Source organism: Heterodontus francisci, chromosome 1, assembly GCF_036365525.1.
Source record: "Heterodontus francisci isolate sHetFra1 chromosome 1, sHetFra1.hap1, whole genome shotgun sequence".
NCBI classification, from domain to species: Eukaryota; Metazoa; Chordata; class Chondrichthyes; order Heterodontiformes; family Heterodontidae; genus Heterodontus; species Heterodontus francisci.
Window position 1 is genome coordinate 124,196,119 of NC_090371.1, and position 21,898 is coordinate 124,218,016.

At 45.6% G+C, this 21,898-nt stretch overlaps 1 protein-coding gene across 1 annotated transcript in view; it reads left to right on the forward strand.

The window, feature by feature from the left end:
- The window catches only part of lnx1 (ligand of numb-protein X 1), a 210,949-nt gene that overhangs the window by 184,995 nt on the left and 4,056 nt on the right, over positions 1–21,898 (forward strand). The window contains exon 9 of the mRNA XM_068035321.1: positions 7,451–7,609. Within this exon, the coding sequence (XP_067891422.1) occupies positions 7,451–7,609 (159 nt within the window). The remainder of the gene's footprint in view (positions 1–7,450; positions 7,610–21,898) is intronic.

Consider the following 21,898-nt stretch of genomic DNA (forward strand, 5'->3'; position numbering starts at 1 on the left):
TTATTTACTCTATCTCACCCCTTCATGATTTTAAACACTGCCATCACATCTCTTTGCCATCTCTGTTCTAAGGAGAAATCATCAGCTTCTCCAGTCTTTCCACATAACATCGCTCAACCACTCTAGTAAATCTCTTCTGTATCCACTCCAAAACCTTCACATTCCTCCTAAACAATTGAACCGAATTTGTGTTTTACACAGGATTAGCACAACTTTTTGGCTTTTTTATTCTATATTTCTACTTATAAAGCCCAGGATCCCATATGCTTTATTAACTGCTTTGTTAACCAGTCCTGTCACCTTCAAAGATTTATGCACAAGCACCCCTAGGTCTCTCTGTTCTTACACCCATTTTAAAATTGTACTATTTAACATTTTTGTCTTTCCTTAATCTTCCTACTAAAATATATCACCTCAAACTTTTCTGTTTTGAATTTCATCAGCTATGTGACTGCCCACTCCACCAGCTTGTCTGTATCCTCTTGAAATCTATCACTGTCTTCCTCACTCTACTACATTTCCAAGTTTCATGTCATCTGCAAACTTCAAAATTGTGCCCTGTACCTCCAAGTCATTAACATCTATCAACATCTTGGGAGTTACCATTGACCAGAAACTGAACTGGAGCAGCCATGTAAATACTGTGGCTATAAGAGCAGGTCAGAGACTGGGAATTCTGCAGCGAGTAACCCACCTCCTGACTCCCCAAAGTCTGTCCACCATCTACAAATCAGGAGTGTGATGGAATATTCTTTACTTGAATGTATGACCGTGTCTCCAGCAACACTCAGGAAACTCCACGCCATCCAGGAAAAAGCAGCCCACTTGATTGGCACCCCATCCACCACCGTCAACATTCACTTCCTCCATAGTGGCAGTGTGGTAACCTATGTGTGGAGCCACGGGAAATGGGCAAGGTCTTAAATGAATACTTCTCGGCTGTATTTACTGTGGAGAAGGTCATGGAAGCTAGTGAGTTCAAGGGAGGGACAGCGATATCCTGGAGCATATCAACATTACAAAGGAGGAGGTGTTGGAGGTTTTGAAGCACATTAAGGTGGATAAATCCCCAGGGCCTGACCAGATGTATCCTAGGATGCTATGGGAAGCAAGGGAGGAGATTGCTGAGACCTGGCAGAGATTTTTATATCATCATTAGCCACGGTTGAGGTACCGGAAGACTGGAGGATAGCTAATGTTGTGCCTTTATTTAAGAAGTCCAGCAGGGATAAGCCAGGGAACTACAGGCCGGTGAGCCTTACATCAGTGGTGGGAAAGTTATTGGAAGGGATTCTGAGAGACAGGATTTATATGCATTTAGAAAGGCATGGTCTGATTAGGGATAGTCAGCATGGCTTTGTGCGTGGGAAATCATGTCTCATGAATTTCATTGAGTTTTTTCAGAAGGTGACCAAGAGGATTGACGAGGGTAGGGCGATGGACGTTGTCCACATGGACTTTAGCAAGGCTTTGATAAGGTCCTGCAAGGTAGGCTGGTCCAGAAGGTTCGAACACATGGGATCCAGGGTGAGCTAGCCAATTAGATACAAAATTGGCTTGGTGATAGGAGGCAGAGGGTGGTAGCGGAGGGTTGTTTTTCAGATTGGAGGCCGGTGACCAGTGGTGTGCCGCAGGGATCGGTGCTGGGCCCTCTGTTGTTTGTCATATATATTAATGACTTGGACGTGAATGTAGGGGGCATAATTAGTAAGTTTGCAGATGACACCAAAATTGGTGGTATAGTGGAAAGTGAAGAAGGTTGTGTAAGGTTACAACAGGATATAGATCAACTGGGAAAGTGGGCAAGGGATTGGCAAATGGAATTTAACGCAGACAAGTGTGAAGTGATGCATTTTGGGAAGTTAAACCAGGGCAGAACATATAGTGTTAATGGCAGGGCCCTGGGGAGTGTTGTTGAGCAGAGACACCTTGGGGTGCAAGTACATAGTTCCCTGAAAGTGGCAACACAGGTAGACAGGGTGGTGAAGAAGACGTATGGCATGCTTGCTTTCATCAGCCGAGGAATTGAGTACAGGAGTTGGGACGTCATGTTACAGTTATACATAACGTTGGTTAGGCCGCACTTGGAATACTGTGTGCAGTTCTGGTCGCCGCCCTACAGGAAAGATATGATTAAGCTAGAGAGGGTGCAGAAAAGATTCACAAGGATGTTGCCTGGTTTGGAAGGCTTGAGTTATAAAGAGAGATTGGATAGGCTGGGTCTGTTTTTCCTGGAGCGAAGGAGGCTGAGAGGGGACCTGATAGAGGTATATAAAATTATGAGAGGCATAGATTGGGTAGAAAGCCAGAGTCTGTTTCCCATGGTAGGGGTTACTAAAACTGGAGGGCATAGATTTAAGGTGAGAGGGAGGTGGTTTAAAGGGGATCAAAGGGGTAAATTCTTCACACAAAGAATAGTGGGTATCTGGAATGAGCTGCCTGAGGAGGTGGTGGAGGCAGGAACAATAGCGACATTTAAGAGTCATCTGGACAGGTACTTGAATGAGCAAGGCTTAGAGGGATATGGAATTAATGCAGGCAGGTGGGATTAGTATAGATATGCATTATGGTCGGCCTGGATGCGGTGGGCTGAAGAGCCTGTTTCTATGTTGTATGACTCTATGACAGTGCGTAACATCTACAAGATCACTGCAGCAACTCATCAAGGCTCCTTTGACAGCACCTTCCAAACCTGCTACCTCTACCACCTAGAAGGACAAGGGCAGCTGATGCATGGGAACACCACCACCTGCAAGATCTCCTCCAAGCCACACACCATCCTGACTTGGAACTATATCGCCGTTCCTTCACTGTCGCTGGATCAAAATCCTGGAACTCCCTTCCTAACAGCACCGTGGGTATACCCACACCAGATGGACTGCAGTGGTTCAAGAAGGCAGTTCACTACCACCTTCTCAAGGACAGTTAGGAATGAGCAACAAATGCTGGCCTTGCCAGTGATGCCCACATCCCATGAAACAAATATAAAAAAACAGCAGTGGCCCAAGTCTTGGGGAACTCTTCTGTATATCTCCCTCCAGTCCGAATAACAGCCATTCACCACAATTCTCAATTTTCTGTCTCTTGGCCAATTTTGTTTTCATGCTGCTGCTGCCCTTTTTATTCCATCGGCTTCAATTTTGTTAATAAGCCATATATGTGGTATTTCATCAAATGCCTTTTAAAAGTCCATATTACACAGTATCAACTGCACTGCCCTCATCCACCCTCTCTGCTACCTCATCAAAAAATCTCAATCCGCTTAGTCAAACACAATTTTCCCTTCACCATTCCATGTTGGCTCTCCTTTATTAGTCCATGCTTGTCCAAGTAGTTGATAATTTTCTCCCAGATTATCATTTTTAAAAGCTTCCCCACCACTGATGTTAAAATGATGGGCCTTTAATTGCCAGGTTTATCCTTCTCTTTTTTGAACAAGAGTGTAACATTTGTAATCCTCCAGTCCTCTGGCATCACCCCTATATCTAAGCAGGACTGGAAGCTTCTGGCCAGCACTTCCACAATTTCTACCCTTACTTCCCTCAGCAACCTAGGATGCATCCCGTCTGGACTGGGTGACTTATCTACTTATCTAGCCTTCCTAGTACCTCCTCTTCATCTATTTTCACCTCATCCCATATCCTTGTTGTTTACTATAGTTTTGACAAAGTCTTCTTCCTTGGTAAACACCGATGCAAAGTATGCATTTAGTACCTCAGCCATGCCTCCTTCCTCCACCAATAGAACTCAGTTTTGGTCCTTAATTGGTGTCATTGCACCTCTGACAACCATTCACTGTTAATCTGCCTACAGACTACCTTTAGATGCTCTTTTTATTTATCTGCATTCATCTGTAATAAAATACTGCACCCAGAGCATAAGAAATAGGAGCAGGAGTAGGCCATTCAGCCCCTCAAGCCTGCTCCACCATTCAGTAAAATCATGGCTGATCTGTCCCAGGCCTCAACTCCTCTTTTGGGCCTGCTCCACATAACCCTTGACTCCCCGAGATTTCAAAAATCTATCTACCTCCTCCTTAAATACATTTAGTGACCTAGCCTCCACAACTCTCTGATGTAGAGAATTCCAGAGATTCACCACCCTCTGAGAGAAGAAATTCCTTCACATCTCAGTTTTGAATGTGTGACTCCTTATTCTGTAACAATGTCCCCTAGTTCGAGATTTCCCCACCAATGGAAACATATTCTCAACATCCACCCTGTCAAGCCCCCTTAGAGTCTTATATGTTTCAATAAGATCACCTCTCATTCTTCTAAACTGCAATGAATAAAGGCCTAACCTGCTTAGCCGTTCTTGATAAGACAACCCCTTCATCCCAGGAATCAGCCTAGTGAACCTTTTCTGAACTGCCTCCAATGGTAGTATGTCCTTCCTTAAATACGGGGACCAAAACTGTGCGCAGTACTCCAGGTGTGGCCTCACCAACACCCATATTGGTCTAGGTAAAAGTTTTCTCTTTATCCACTACAGAAATGAAAGTTACTGTACAACAAAGATGCTATCCAATGCTCATTTTGTGAGGAGTAATTAATGTTTTGGCAAAAGCAAAACTATCTTGTGACTAGCTTTCACCAGAAATATGATTGAGGTTTCTCTGACTGACTTTTAGTGAAAAGTATAATTTTATATCATGGCTCTGGTTCTGGAACAGTGTTTAACCCAAATTGTGTCTTTATTTAAATTAATGTTATCAAGGATAAACCATCATCAGGAATTATTATAAACAACTAAATGAGACAGGGTTTGAGCCCATTAAATGTACACAAGGACTAAAGACCAAGTGTACCCTTCAAGTGAAGCAAGGTTAAAGGTCTTGAGATAATTGGACGAGAACATGTGAATACAATTTAGTCAGAATTTTAAAGTCATACATGCTGTCCTTAGTTATTAAAATACTTTGATTTTATATCATAGTTAAAAATAGCAAAATATGCATGAATTTAGAAAGCAGAAGTAGTGTTAGTTAGATGGGCCTATACCCATTGAAGTTTAGAAGAATGAGAGGAGGTGATCTTGTTGAAACATATCAGATCCTGAGGGGACTTGATAGAATGGAAGACGTTTCCTCTTGTAGGAGAGACTAGAACTAAGGGACACTAGGGGCTGGATTTTACCATAGCCAGACGGGACTTTGACACCGACGTAAAAGCCACTGCTGGGACTGCAGCCCAACTGACGTCTTGGAGCTAGGACCTCAGCTGAGTTGGGCTTGCCTTGCTAGGGGTGGTCGGTTGTGGCGGCGAGGCAAGGGTACTTGTTTGCGGAGAGGGGGGTCTTCTTGGGTCCTGGGGGTGGGTTGGGAGGTGGAGGCGCCCCTCAATCGGACACCCTGTGCCTGACTGCCATGGCCACCCCCACCCCCCCCCCCCAACGCGGAAAGGCCAGCAGCTATCATTGGGTGGCCTTTCACATCCCCAGCATGCCCATTTGCCATGGGTAAAATACCCATGGAGGCGGGCAAATGCCCTTAAAGTGGCCATTAAGTGGCCACTTATGGGCCTCAATTGGCCTACAGGGCAGGTGAGCCGTTTCCCACCCCACCCCCCACGACCGCCATAAAGTTGGCTGGAGGCGGGAGCAGGGTGGGGAGGCCTTCCGGAGCCTCCTGCTCAATTTTACGCCACCCCCATCCGCTCCCACGCCATCATCCGACCCGCTGGGGCGGCGTAAAATTCAGCCCTAGGTCTCCCTTTTAAGATGGAGATGAGGAGAATTTTTTTTCTCTCAAAGGGTTGTTAGTGTGGAATTATGTTCCACAGAAAGCAGTGGAGGCTGGGTCATTGAATTTATTCATGGCTTGATTAGATAGAATTTCGATAGACAAGGGAGTCAAAGGTTATGGGGGGCAGACAAAAAAGTGGAGTTAAGACCACAACCAGATCAGCCACAATCTTATCGAATGACGGAGCAGGCTCGAAGGACTGAATGGCCTACTCCTGCTCCTAAGCCCTATGTTCCTATAATAAGGGCTTCTTTGCTGCTGGCTGAGATACAGGGAGATGTATATCTCAGGCCATCACTGGCTGGAAGGTGTAATTGCGGCGTGACAGCTTTACATAGGAAGTTTCCATCATAAATATGGACAGAGGAATTTGTAATATGGAAAATTGACAAAGTGCATGCAGCCATTAAGATGTTATAAAATATTTTATGTAAGTGTCATTATAAAAGAGCATGGATGGTTAGCTCCCTCAAATATTCAGAAGCTTTGAAAGTGTTATAATTGTGATTTTTCAGGCTTTGTTGACCATTTTTCCACAGAGAGGATATGGCAAATAGTCACAATTTCAAAATGCTAAGATGCCTTCCAGGAGTGGTTAGCACCATTATGCTCAAGAGAATGTCTAAGGCAAGACCTCAAAACATGTAGCAAAGTAATTACAACAAATGTAATTATTCAACCTCGTAAATTGTTACCATGTTTGCAGTGCAAGTTATTAGAGTTAAGCTGTTAATGGATCCAGTTGGTTGCACTTTTTTACAATTTGGATTGTAGCCAAATTTGCAGATGATAGAGATAGGTAGGAAAGCAAGTTGTGAGGAAGACACAAAGTCTGCAAAGGGATATGGATAGGTTAAGTGAGTGGGCAAAAATTTGGCAGATGGAGTATAATGTGGGAAAATGTGAGGTTGTCCATTTTGGTAGTAAGAATAGAAAATCAGAATATTATTTACATGGAGAGAGACTGCAGAATGCTGCGGTACAGAGGGATCTGGTTGTCCTTGTATATGAATCACAAAAAGTCAGCAGGTACAGCAAGTAATTAGAAAGGCAAATGGAATGTTGGCCTTTATTGCAAGGGGGATGGAGTATAAAAGTAGGGAAATCTTACTACACTCTACAAGTCATTGGTGAGTCTGCACTTAAGAGTACTGCAAACAGTTTTGGCCTCCTTACTTAAGGAGGGATATACTGGCATCAGAAGCAGTTCAGTGAAGATTTACTAGGCTGATTCCTGGGATGAAGGGGTTGTCTTATGAGGAAAGGTTGAGTAGGTTGGGCCTATTCTCATTGGAGTTTAGAAGAATGTGAGGGATTCTGAGGGGCTTGACAGGGTAGAGGCTGAGAGGATGTTTCCCCTTTTGGGGGAATCTAAAACTAGGGGGCACAGTTTCAAAGTAAGGGGATAAGGGGTCTCCCTTTTAAGACAGAAATGAGGAGGAATATCTTCTCTGGGAGGATCGTTAGTCTTTGGAATTCTCTTCCCTAGAGAGCAGTGGAGGCTGGGTCATTGAATATATTCAAGGATGAATTAGACAGATGTTTGATTGACAATGGAGTCAAGGGTTATGGGGGGCAGGCAAGAAAATAGAGTTAAGGCTGTGATCTTATTGAATGGAGGAGCAGGCTCCAGAGGCCGAATGGCCTACTTCTGCTCCTATTTCTTATGTTATGATGTTATGATGTTCTTATGTTCTTATGTTCTAGATACCTTTATTGGTGCAAAGACATAGGACTGAGGAGAAGTACATCCGGAAGTCTAGGATTCAGCATTGTAGGTGGTTATGAGGAAAACCATGGCAGCCAACCATTTTTCGTAAAGTCTATTGTTGATGGAATGCCAGCTTACAATGATGGAAGACTGAGGTAACAAACAGGTGTTTTTTGTTGTTATACTGTTAATGGTTGGTTGTGAAGTACAGTTGCTAATTGTAAACTCACATTTAGAAACAAATTGAAGTTCTGACACTCAGTATTAAACCTGAGCATCTTGAAATTGATTTTCTTGCCTTTACTGGAGTGCTGTTAGCATTTGTCAATTAAGCAAGTATAAAATATACATAGATCTTAAAAGCAGTATTGATTCATTGATGGACGAAAGATTAATAATGCAAACAATTACAAAGCATAGATATCTAGAAAAATAAATACCTGGTCAATAATGGAAATTAAGTGTTCAATTTTATAAAAGTTTTCCCTTGCTACTTTGTTTTATTACAACTTCCATCACTTTTGCACCCTTTAAGTCTAAAAATAAAACATTGGGGATTGAGTAATGCAGTCTGACACAGTTGTTGGGGTTCTGGACAGTCTTAAGTCAATTCAGTGGATGTAAATAAAACTGCACATAATTCAAAGTTAAATAACACTGGATTACTGAGACTACGTATTTAGCAAGACCATAAAGGCAACTTGTATGGAAATGATAACATCCCGCTGGGTATAGCAGGAAGTGCTCTTTTAAAGGTAGGGACTGTGGCACATTGTATATGGGGAAAAGGAGAAATAGCTTTACTCTAAATCTGACCCACACAACACCTGACATGGGAGTAGTTAATTGTGACATATGGTGGAAGAAGCTGGAAGATATCCCATTCCCAGCACTGACATTCGTCACCTCAACAGATTAAATTCCCCGATCAAATGTAGACATTTTAATGCAGTACATACATAATATAATAAAGCAGTGAAATAATATAGTAAAGCAATGAAATAATATAGTAAAGCAGTGAAAAGAATCACCAAAACATCAAATGTATCCCAGATGCTGTATCAATGCATAGGACTTTGTTAAATTTATCACGTACACTCAGATTTGTTTTCCCATTTAAAAAGATAGTTACGAAGAACCCAAAATATGTTTCTCTTTCCCTGGGGAGAATTAATCTATTGCTCTGGAGAAATAGAAGTATCAGCTAATTCAAGATTATACAGAACTCATAGTGAAATGAGAATATGAGCTGTGAGGAGGATGCAAAGAGGCTCCAATGTGATTTGGACAAGTTGGGTGAGTGGGCAAATGCACGGCAGATGCAGTATAATGTGAATAAATGTGAGGTTATCCACTTAGGTTGTAAAAAAAAAAAGAAAGGCAGATTATTACCTGAATGGTGAGCGATTGGGAAAGGGGGAGGTGCAACGAGACCTGGGTGTCCTTGTTGTACACCAGTCGCTGAAAGCAAGCATTCAGGTGCAGCAAGCAGCTAGGAAGGTGAATGGTATGTTGGCCTTCATTGCAAGAGGATTTGAGTACAGGAGCAAGGATGTCTCACTGCAGTTATAAAGGGCCTTGGTGAGACCACATCTGGAGTATTGTGTACAGTTTTGGTCTCCTTATCTGAGGAAGGATTTTCTTGCCATGGAGGGAGTGCAAAGAAGATTTACTAGGCTGATTCCTGGGATGGCAGGATTGACGTATGAGGAGAGATTGGGTCGACCAGGCCTATATTCACTAGAGTTTAGAAGAATGAGAGGGGATCTCATAGAAACCTATAAAATTCTAACAGGACTAGACAGGCTAGATGCAGGGAGGATTTTCCTGATGGCTGGGGAGTCCAGGACCAGGGGCCACAGTCTCAGGATATGGGGTATGCCATTTAGAATCGAGATGAGGAGAAATGTCTCCACTCAGGGTGGTGAACCTGTGGAATTCCCTACCGCAGAAGGCAGTGGAGGCCGAGTCATTAAATATATTCAAGAAGGAGATAGATATATTTCTTAATGCCAAGGGATATGGGGAGAAAGTGGGAACAGGGTACTGAATTAGGTGATCAGCCATTATCTTTTTTGAATGGCGGAGTAGGCCCAAAGGGCCGAATGGCCTATTCCTGCTCCTATTTTCTCTGTTTCTATAAATAACCAATGTAAAAATTACATCAGCATTTACACTGGTCATACTGCTGAATTGGTATCAAACAACTTTGGTAATTTTTCAGACAAAGAGGGGTTTAGCAATTAAATAATACAAAACAATATTGCCTCTACCACTCATATTCTTAAATTTGAATCAAAGATCATCACAGATATGGTTGATTTTTACTTGCATATTTAAGAGGGAATGAGCTTGAATATATCATGCCTTATCTCATCCACAGCATGAGAAAGCACTTTACAGCCAGTTACTTTCTTTAGAACATTCACGTTTCTTATATAGGCAATTGCAACAGCATTTTACACTCAGCAGAGTCCTGCAAACAAATGAATCGATGGATGGAACAAATAATTTTTGTTTGGTTGAGGGATAAATGTTGATCAGGGCACTGTGGAAATCCTTGCTCTTATTTCAAGGACTCTTTTACATTCAGAGACAGTTTTAAAGTGTTGTTTAAGGCATTCTGGCAATGCTGCATTGGCTCAGCACTGCAGGTTCGTCCTAGATTACAAACACAAGTCTATAGTGTGGATTGAACTCTTAATCTTCTGATTTAAAGGCATGAGTACTACTAACTAAGCCAAGCTAACACGTCATTGAATGTGGAAACTGGAGTGCTACAGCTGGAAAAGTTAGGTTATTACCTTATATTCCCTATAATGATCTACGGAACAACTAGTTGATAATTTGAAAAAAAGTTTTTATCTGACCAACACATAGAATACAGAAATAAAAACAAGAAATGCTGGAAATACTCAGCAGCTCTGGCAGCATCTGTGGAGAGATAAGCAGAGTTAACGTTTCAGGTTAGTGGCCCTTCATCAGAATGCAGAATGTAGCACTAGAGGCCAACATCAAACATTTCTCCTATAGGACATCCACATCACATGCAGTGCCTTTAGCTCTTTAGCTTTGACTTTTTAAAAAACTTTCCTGATGCCACCTTAACCACTAATGCCCTGTTACCTTTGTTACACTCTGTTGCTTTCTCACCCACTCTGCTTCTTTTTACCCAAAATGCTGCTCTGTTTTGACATTTCCCTTACTGCTTCTGAATTTACCCATTCCTGAATCCTCCCACCTCCAATCCCCTCCCTTTATTAGTTTAAAGCCCTGTCTTCTTCCCTGGTTATTCAATTCACCAGAAAACTGGTTCCAGCCTGGTTTAAATGAAGCCTGTCCCAATGGAACAGCTCTCTCTTTCTCCAGTACTGGTGCCAGTGGCCTGTGAAATGAAACCTCTACCTCCCACACCACCCTTTCAGCCATGAATTTAACCTTCTGGTCTGTTTATCCCAATGCCAATTATCGCATGGCTCGGGTAACAATCTAGAGGTTATTACTTTTGAGGTTCTGATTTTTAAATTGGACACTAATTCCTCAAACACTCTCAGCAGTACCTCATTGCTAGTTCTACCTATATTTAGACTCCACGGATGGGGCTGACGTTTTGTGCCCTGCCCAGGGAAGGAACAGAGGTGGTCAAGGCCTGAAAATACAGGTCGGCGTGCTGGTTTTGCGACACCATTCCCGACGCCAGCCATGTTCACTAGGGCAGGGTAGAGCGGGATCCAATTAAGGTACTTGGAGAGCTCATTAAGAGTTCATTAACTGAGGAGTTGAGAGTTTCACAGGGATGCATGGGAAACACACGCTGTCTCGGGCAGACCAGGTGAAAGAAGATGGGTACAGAGTGGGAAGCCAGGCATGGTTGCCCCAGGGAATTATCCTGGAGGCATAAAAATTTAAATGGCACAGATGGGGACTTGGCCATTGGGAGATAGGTGCCCTTGGCGCTGCACGAAGAGAGTAAGTCATCACCCTCCTGGCATTGTAGGGGCAGAAGAGCAGGGGACAAGGCAGCCAAGGACAACTAGGCACCCAAGTGACCACAAGGAAGGCAGCAGCTGGCAATGAAGGCACAATGCTTGACTTTGGGCCCAGTGGCAAAAAGTGGCAATACCCTCCGCAAGAACGGCAGGGGAGAGGAATGAGGTGCAGGAAGGACAGAGAGGCCCAACCTTTAACACAGGATCTGCTGCAGAAGACAGAGCTACCCGGAGATGATGGAGATCCGGTGCTACAGGCCACTACAGCTGTCCAGGTAGATGGTCACGATATCTGTGCCCTTGTCGCCGAAGACCTTGAAGTACTGGTTGCCATGCCCTGCCAGTGGCCTTCAAAGTCACTGTGGCCTTGAACGTCATCACTTCTGGCTCCTTCCAAGGATCAGTTGAAGACCTTGGTGACAACTCGCAGTGGCGACACACTGCATCTCACAGGTCACTGATGACCTATATGCCACAGCTGGACAATATGTTCATTTCATGACAGATGAGGCCTCGCAGGCACAGAGGGCATTGTATTTTGCTGCCATTGCTGGATTCCTCCAGATGTAGGGTATCATCGATTGCATTCATGTGGCCATTAAGGCACTCAGTGACTGGCCAGTGACATCCATTAACAGGAAGGGCTTCCACTCCCTCAATCTTCTGCAACAACAACAATATAAACAGAAAATGCTGGGAATACTCAGCAGGTCTGGTAGCATCTGTGGCGAGAGAACCACAGTTTCAGGTTGGTGACCTTTCATCAGAACTGGGAACAGTTAGAAATGTAATAGGTTTTAAGTTGGTCAAATGGGGGAGAGTGGGAAAAGAACAAAAGGAGAAGGTCTGTAATAGGGCAGAAGATGGGAGACATTAAATGACACAAGATTTGGTGGGGCAGAGCCAAAGGGAGTAAAGAAACAAAAGAATTGTCCAGAAGAGCTGTGAATGGCAGAATAAAGAATAGCTGCCGTCCGAAAGCAAAAACAAGAAAAAAACAAGATTAAGGCCGAAACATGCAAAAAAAAAAGATAAACAAAATTGGGGAAGAAATTATGGTCTGAAATTGTTGAGCTTAATGTTGAGTCCAGAAGGCTGTGAAGTGCCGAATCCAAAGATGAGGTGCTGTTCCTTGAGCTTGCGTTGAGCTTAAATGGAACACTGCAGGAGGCTGAGGACAGGGAGGTCAGTGTGAGAGAGTCAAAGATTATAGCAGGAAAACAGGAAAGTAAAGTTGAGGTGACAATCAGATCAGCCATGATCTTATCAAATGGCGCAGCAGGCTCAAAGGGCCAAATGACCTACTCCTGCTTCTAATTCATATGTTTGTATGTACATTTCTAACATTTCCCAGTTCTGATGAAAGGTCATTGACCTGAAACGTTAGCTGTTTCTCTCGCCACAGAGACTGCCAGATCTGCAGAGTATTTCCAGTATTTTCTGTTTTTATTTCACATTTCCAGCAGCTGCAATATTTTGCTTTTGGAAGAGCATCCTGCACGTGTGCGCTCGCTTTCCTGGCAGCTGTCATGACTTCTTCATCCTCCGGTAGTCCACACCACTGCAGATCTTCATTCCACCTCCCAAAATCCATGAATGGATCCAAGGGGACAAGGGATATCCCTGAAGAGATAGCTAGGCACCCGTCTGCGACAGCCCCAGACAGAGGTGATACAACCAAAGCCATCTGCTCACCAGGACCACCATTGAGCAGGCCATTGGGCTTCTCAAAATGCGATTCCAGTGCCTGGACCAGTTGGGTGACTCCCTCCAATGCACTCCTGCATGAGCCTCAGTCAGTGTGGTGGTCTGCTGCGCCTTCCATAACATGGGCTTTCAGAGAGGTGTGGACCTTGAAGACAGTGAGGCCTAGGAACCAGATAGCTCATCAGAGGAAGAGTAGGAGGCAAGACGAGGGGAAAGTGGAGGCAGAGGGGAAGGATACAGAACTACAATCTGTAACCTCATGGCCCGGCATATCCCCCACTCTACCATTACCATCAAGCCAGGAGACCAACCCTGGTTCAATGAGGAGTACAGGAGGGCATGCCAGGGGCAGCACCAGGCATACCTCAAAATGAGGTGTCAACCTGGTGAAGCCAGAACCCAGGACTACTTGCATCTCGGCCTCCTCCTAAAGTCTCCAGCATCACAGATGCCAGACTTCAGCCAATTCGATTCACTCCGCGTGATATCAAGAAACGACTGAAGGCACTGGATACTGCAAAAGCTATGGGCCCTGACAATATACCAGCAATAGTACTGAACATCTGTGCTCCATAACTTGCTGCGCCCCTAGCCAAGCTGTTCCAGTACAGCTACAACACTGGCATCTCCCCTGCAATGTGGAAAATTGCCCAGATATGTCCTGTACACAAAAAGCAGGACAAGGCCAACCCGGCCAGTTACCGCCCCATCAGCCGACTCTCAATCATCAGTAAAGTGATGGAAGGTGGAATCAACAGTGCCATCAAGCGGCACTTGCTTAGCAATAACCTGCTCAGTGACGCTCAGTTTGGGTTCTGCCAGGGCCACTCAGCTCCTGACCTCATCACAGCCTTGGTTCAAACATGGGCAAAAGAGCTGAACTCAAGAGGTGAGGTGAGAGTGACTACCCTTGACATCAAGGCAGCATTTGACCGAGTATGGCATCAAGGAGCCCTAGCAAAACTGAGGTCAATGGGAATCAGGGGGGAAAACCCTCCGCTGGCTGGAGTCATACCTAGCGCAAAGGAAGATGGTTGTGGTTGTTGGAGGTCAATCATCTGAGCTCCAGGACATCACTGTAGGAGTTCCTCAGGGTAGTGTCCTGGGCCCAACCATCTTCAGCTGCTTCATCAACGACCTAAATTCAATCATAAGGTCAGAAGTGGGGATGTTCGCTGATGATTGCACAATGTTCAGCACCATTCATGACTCCTCAGATACTGAAGCAGTCCGTGTAGAAATGCAGCAAGACCTGGACAATATCCAGGCTTGGGCTGATAAGTGGCAAGTAACATTCGCGCCACACAAGTGCCAGGCAATGACCATCTCCAACAAGAGAGAATCGAACCATCTCCCCTTGATATTCAACGGCATTACCATCGCTGAATCCACCACTATCAACATCCTAGGGGCTACCATTGACCAGAAACTGAACTGGAGTAGCCATGTAAATACCGTGCCTACAAGAGCAGGTCAGAGGCTAGGAATCCTGCGGCGAGTAACTCACCTCCTGACTCCCCAAAGCCTGTCCACCATCTACAAGGCACCAGTCAGGAGTTTGATAGAATACTCTCCACTTACCTGGATGGGTGCAGCTCCAACAACACTCAAGAAGCTCGACACCATCCAGGACAAAGCAGCCCGCTTGATTGGCACACCATCCACCACCTTCAACATTCACTCCCTCCAGCACCGACGCACAGTGGCAGCAGTGTGTACCATCTACAAGATGTACTGCAGCAAAGCACCAAGGCTCCTTTGACAGCACCTTCCAAACCCGTGACCTCTACCACCTCGAAGGACAAGAGCAGCAGATGCATGGGAACATCACCACGTGCAAGTTCCCGTCCAAGTCACACACCATCCTGACTTGGAACTATATTGCCGTTCCTTCACTGTCGGTTCAAAATCCTGGAACTCCCTTCCTAACAGCACTGTGGGTATACCTACCTCACATGGACTGCAGTGGTTCAAGAAGGCAGTTCTCCACCACCTTCTCAAGGGCAATTAGGGATGGGCAATAAATGTTGGCATAGCCAGTGACGTCCACTTCCCATGAATGAATAAAAAAAAAAGTACAGTATTGGTCTCCTTATTTAAGGAAGGATGTAAATGCGTTGGAAGCAGTTCAGAGAAGGTTTACTGGACTAATAACGTGAATGGGCAGATTGTTTTATGAAAAAAGGTTGGATAGACTAGGCTTGTATCCACTGGTGTTTCAAAGAGTAAGAGGCGACTTGATTGAAACATATAAGATCTTGAGGGGTCTTGACAGGGTGGATGTGGAAAGGATGTTTCCTCTTGTGGGCGAATCTGGAACTAGGGGTCACTGTTTAAAAATAAGGGGTCTCCCATTTAAGACAGAGATGAGGAGAATTTTTTTCTCTGAGGGTCATGAGTGTTTGGAACTCATCCTCAAAAGACAATGGAAACAGAGTCTTTGAATATTTTAAGGCAGAGGTAGATAGATTCTTGATATGCAAGGGGGTGAAACGTTATCTGAGATAGGCAGGAATGTGGCCATGAACTTATTGAATGGGGAAACAGGCTCGAGGGGCTGAGTGGCCTACTCCTGCTCCAAATTCGTATGTTCGTATGATTTCACATTTTAAGACTTAATTATAACAATAGAACAAATAGAACAGCTAGGTACTTTGCAAACGACTACTGACAACACCTATGCAGTCGTATTCAGATGATCTCCGACACTGGAAATATCAGAGGAATGTATGACGGCATTAAGAGAGCTTTTGGGCCAACCATCAAGCAGATTGCCCCCCTCAAGTCTAAATCAGGGGGAACGATCACTGACCCAAGCAAGCAAATGGACCGCTGGGTGGAGCACTACCTAGAACTGTACTCCAGGGAAAATGATGTCACTGGTACTGTCCTCAATGCAGCCCAGTCTCTGTCAGTCATGGGCGAGCTGGACGAACAGCCAACAAAATTGGAGCTCAGTAACGCCATCGATTCTCTAGCCAGCGTAAAAACCCCTGGAAAGGACGGCATTACCCCTGAAATAATCAAATGTGCCAAGCGTGCAATACTCTCAGCACTCCATGAAATGCTTTGCCTGTGCTGGGATGAGGGAGCAGTACCACAGGACATGCGTGATGCCAATATCATCACCCTCTACAAGAACAAGGGTGACCACGGTGACTGCAAAAACTACCGTGGAATCTCCCTGCTCAGCATAGTGGGGAAAGTCTTCGCTCGAGTCATTTTAAACAGATTGCAGAAGCTGGCTGAGAGTGTCTACCCTGAGGCATAGTGCGGCTTTTGAGCAGAGAGATCCACTATTGATATGCTGTTCTCCCTTTGCCAGCTACAGGAGAAATGCCGCGAACAACAGATGCCCCTCTACGTTGCTTTCACAGATCTCACCAAAGCCTCTGACCTAGTCAGCAGACGTGGTCTCTTCAGACTACTGGCAAAGATCGGATGTCCACCAAAGCTACCAAGCATCATCACCTCGTTCCATGACAATATGAAAGGCACAATTCAGCATAATGGTGCATCATCAGACTGCTTTCCCATCCTGAGTGGTGTTAAACAGGGCTGTGTTCTCACAACCACACTGTTTGGGATTGTCTTCTCACTGCTGCTCTCACATGAGTTCAAGTCTTCAGAAGAAGGAATTTTCCTCCACACAAGATCAGGTGGCAGGTTGTTCAACCTTGCCCATCTTAGAGCGAAGACCAAAGTATGGAAAGTCCTCATCAGGGAACTCCTCTTTGCTGACGATGCTGCATTAACATTCCACACGGAAGAGTGTCTGCAGAGACTCATCGACAGGCTTGCGGTTGCCTGAAATGAATTTGGCCTAACCATCACTTTCAAGAAAACGAACATCATGGGACAGGATGTCAGAAATGCTCCATCCATCTATATCGGCGATCACACTCTGGAAGTGGTTCAAGAGTTCACCTACCTAGGCTCAACCATTACTAGCAATTTGTGTCTCGATGCAGAAATCAACAAGCGCATGGGAAATGCGTCAGCTGCTATGTCCAGACTGGCCAAGAGCGTGTGGGAAAATGGCGCACTGACACGGAACACAAAAGTCCGAGTGTTTCAAGCCTGTGTCCTTAGTACCTTGCTCTACGACAGCAAGGCCTGGACAATGTATGTCAGCCAAGAGCAACGTCTCAACGCATTCCATCTTCACTGTCTCCAGAGAATTCTTGGCATCAGGTGGCAGAAGTCCTCGAGACAGCCAACATCCCCAGCATGTATGCCCTACTGAGCCAGCGGCGCTTGAGATGGCTTGGCCATGTGAGCCGCATGAAAGATGGCAGGATCCCCAAGGATGTATTTTACAGCGAGCTCGTCACTGGTATCAGACCCACCGGCCATCCATGTCTCCACTTTAAAGACATTTGCTTACGTGACATGAAATCTTTCGACATTGACCACAAGTCGTGGGAGCCAGTTGCCAGTGATCGCCAGTGTACAGCTATAAAGGCAGGGCTGAAGAGAGGCGAGTCAGATAGACTCAGTAGTTGGCAGGAAAAATGACAGCAGTGTAAAGAGAGAGCTAACTGTGTAACAGCCCCAACAACCAACTTTATCTGTTCTTCTTCTTCTTTGGCCTCCTTGTCTCGAGAGACAACTGGTAAGCACCTAGAGGTGGTCAGTGGTTTGTGAAGCAGCTCCTGGAGTGGCGATAAAGGCCAATTCTAAAGTGACAGACTCTTCCACAGGTGCTGCAGATAAAATTGGTTGTCGGGGCTGTTACACAGTTGGCTCTCCCCTTGCGCTTGTCTTTTTTCCTGCCAACTGCTAAGTGTCTTCGACTCGCCACACTTTAGCCCCGCCTTTATGGCTGCCCGCCAGCTCCGGCGATCACTGGCAACTGACACCCACGACTTGTGATCAATGGCACAGAACTTCATGACGCGTTTGCAGACGTCTTTAAAGCGGAGACATGGACGGCCAGTGGGTCTGATACCAGTGACGAGCTCGCTGTACAATGTGTCCTTGGGGATCCTGCCATCTTCCATGCGGCTCACATGGCCAAGCCATCTCAAGTGTAGCTGGCTCAGTAGGGTGTAGATGCTGGGGATGTTGGCCGCCTCGAGGACTTCTGCGTTGGAGATACGGTCCTGCCACCTGATGCCAAGGATTCTCTGGAGGCAGCGAAGATGGAATGAAGTGTGTTCTGTGTCAGTGCGCCATGTTCCCACACTCTCTTGGCCAGTCTGGACATAGCAGTGGAAGCCTTTCCCATGCGCTTGTTGATTTCTGCATCAAGAGACAGGTTACTGGTGATAGTTGAGCCTAGGTAGGTGAACTCTTGAACCACTTCCAGAGCGTGGTCACCGATATTGATGGATGGAGAATTTCTGACATCCTGTCCCATGATGTTCGTTTTCTTGAGGCTGATGGTGAGGTCAAATTCGTTGCAGGCAGCCGCAATCCTGTCGATGAGTCTCTGCAGACACTCTTCAGTGTGAGATGTTAATGCAGCATCATCAGCAAAGAGGAGTTCCCTGATGAGGACTTTCCGTTCTTTGGTCTTCGCTCTAAGATGGGCAAGGTTGAACAACCTGCCACCTGATCTTGTGTAGAGGAAAATTCCTTCTTCTGAAGACTTGAACACGTGAGAGCGGCACCTCTGGAAGAGTTTGTCACTCTAGAATTGGCCTTTATAGCCACTCCAGGCGCTGCTTCACAAACCACTGACCACCTCTAGGCACTTACCCATTGTCTCTCAAGATAAGGAGGCCAAAAAGGAAAAAAGGGTAACAACTAAACTTAAAGAAATCCCCATTAACTAAATAACACTTTGTAAGTAGCTGATACCCCAAATTACAAAGAAAAGTATTTTCTTTACTTATTAAAATACTTGAAAATCTCACACCACACTTTATTTGTTACACAGTCTTCTTTGATGGTGAAAGCTTAGTGGTTCAATGTCCCAAACTCCTTCCAGTTGCAATGGGTTGGATTTCCTAGACCTTTCTCAAAATAAATGTCCTCTTTGCTCATTTCTCTGAGCACTTTCAACCTTTTCTGCAAACCTCAACTTTCAAAATCAGGTTCAAGTCCTTGCAGCTTTTTGCTGTAACAGTATTCTCTGAGAGCAGGTGTTCCTCTCTCCTGAGGCTGCCACCACTGGTTTTCTGTACAGCCTGCCTGCCTTCAGAAAATCTGTTAAATTTATCTGAAACCAAACATGAATAGTTCATTGACCTTTTCTAATATGCAAAGTCCAGAAGTCCTGTTTCACAGAGCCAACTGGGCCTTCCATTTTTGTCCGGGTGTTAACAGCTGCCTAGAATATTTGCATCCACAGAATCACTAAATCCTTGTTTACGATCTGAAAGTCTGCGAGTGTGAAGCCCATTGTTCTTCAGGTGTTTTACCCCCTGCAATCTCTGTTTTTCAAGAAACATCTTTGATGTGTTCTCTGTTTTCCTGGTAACTAAGATTTCAGTCTTATCCGTAAGCAGAGTGGATGTGAGGTCACCTGACTTCTTGGATTTCATCCTAAACTTTTAAAAATCACAGTTTCTAAAACATAATCATGTTACAAAGTCCAATGTTCATAACATAGACAGAAAATAAACACTCCAGTGACTCACTCAGTGCTCCTCATGGCTGATGGCCTCTATGCTCTACTACTCCTCTTGTGGCCCTGGAGGAGGTGGAGGCAGCCTGCTCACTTGTCTCTGCCTTAGATGCATGGGGTGGTCGTCCGTGTCATGGAGATTCCCATGGGGCATATCCAGAGTTTGCTGCACCTGCATAATTGCTGGCGCAGCCTCCTTCACATAGCCCTGCTACATAGTGGTTCCCACAGTCAGAGGAGCCAAAGAGGCCAAGGTTGATGAAGCTGCCCTGTGAGGGGTGGCACCCTTATCCTTCTCAGTGACATCCTCAGGCCTTCTTTAGTGCTCTGGATGGTTGGAGGGTGAAACACCAGGCATCAACTCCAGACATCTCTGCGTCACCAGGGCCACTGACTCCTCCATGCTGCACAGTGTAGCATGCACTGTGTGCACACTAGTGTGTTGCTGCTGCAGCCACTCAGTGATGCCGCATATGCTCTCTCCGCGGTTGGCCACTCTCTACGGAGGCGCTCGTGTGCTCAAAGCCTGAGCCATTGTGGCGCAAATGAGCTGGATGGACTCCTTTGTCCTCAGCCCATGACCCTGCACTGCTGCAAAGAACTCTGACATGTGGGAACCCATCTGCTGCTGTTCTCAGTAGAGCTGCCTTTTTTGTATCTCTTGAGGCCTTGCATCTATGCCCAACTGAGCAGGGCTGTGTCTGTCCTCCCTTCCGCTGAGGCGAACTGCCAATGGCTACCTCTGGCACCTCCTTTTGCACACTTGCACCATGCTCCTCACCCAGTACCACCCTATCAAAATGCGTGCCAGGACCCACCAAGGTGAGAATATCTGCGCTGGTAAACAGTGTGCTTGTCAGGTGTGACAATGCTTCCTCAGTCTCCTGAGGTTCCTCTGGAGCGATGGAGGGAGGGGAAGAGGGTGTACTCGGGGACATCTGCTGCTTTGGGAGTCAATTCAAAGAGATCATGAGAACCAGCCTAGAAGCCGCTGCAGTGCCAAGGCTACCCAATACATCTCAGTGCTCAGCAGCTACTGGACTGGGTGCCCCCCACCCTCCCCCCAATGATTGAGCGATTTACCCTCTTTAATCGCCATGTGCACTATGGGTTCCCATCTCGCCAGGAGCACATCCTCCTCAGCCAGGATTCCAGACACCTCCATTGCTGTTTCCTCAAATGGCGTTATCCATTGGTAGTAGGGAACCCCACCACCTGTCATCACCCTTTCACGGGTTTTAGGAGCCTGTTTCTCCTGCAAGGACAAAAGAGTACGATAAGGCACTGTTGTCCTTTGTGGCCAATGGCATCTGCCCCTATCCATTGGAAGCTGCATATCTCTGTGCTGGCAGGTCCCCAGCTGTGCTGGAGCTCTAAGCCATTCTGAGTGGCTGAGTAAGTGACCCAGGCAAACATCCCTCCCATGTTCAGGAGCAGCATGTAAGCTGAGGATCCTCAGGGGGTGTTTCTGCTGGAGTGTGCAAACCCTGAGACCTGTACCGAGGGCTGGAGGTAGCACTGATCTTGCCTGAGTTTTTTTAGGTCATTATGGCACTGGATCCACATCGTTTTATTAATACTTCCACCGCTAACGGTAACAGCTACCTCAACCCAGGCCTGTTACCTGCCACCCTCCAGGAAGAGAACCTCCTTCCTTTCCCTCATGGCCTCAAGCATCACCTTCATGTTGTTATCTGGGTGTCAGGCTTCTGGCTTTCCACTCGTAGTAGAAAGAGGCCATTCGGCCCATCGTGTCCCTACAGGCTCTCTGAAAGAGCAATTTATTCAGGTCCATTCCCCTGCCTTCTTCCCGTGACCCTGTATTTTCTTCCTTTTCATATAACAGTCTAATTCCCTTTTGAATGCTTCAATTGAACCTTCCTCCACCACACTCTCGGGCAGTGCATTCCAGATTTTAACCACTCACTGCGTGAAAAAGTTTTTTCCTCATGTCACTTTTGCTTCTCTTACAAAAAACTTTAAATCTGTGCCCTCTCATTCTTGATCCTTTCACTTGTGGCGACAGTTTCTCTCTATCTACTCTGTCCCGACCCCTCATAACTTGGAGTACCTCGATCAACTCACCTCTCAGCCTTCTCTTCTTCAAGGAAAACAGTTCTAACTTCTCCAATCTATCTCATAACTGAAGTTCCTCATCCCTGGAACCATTCTTG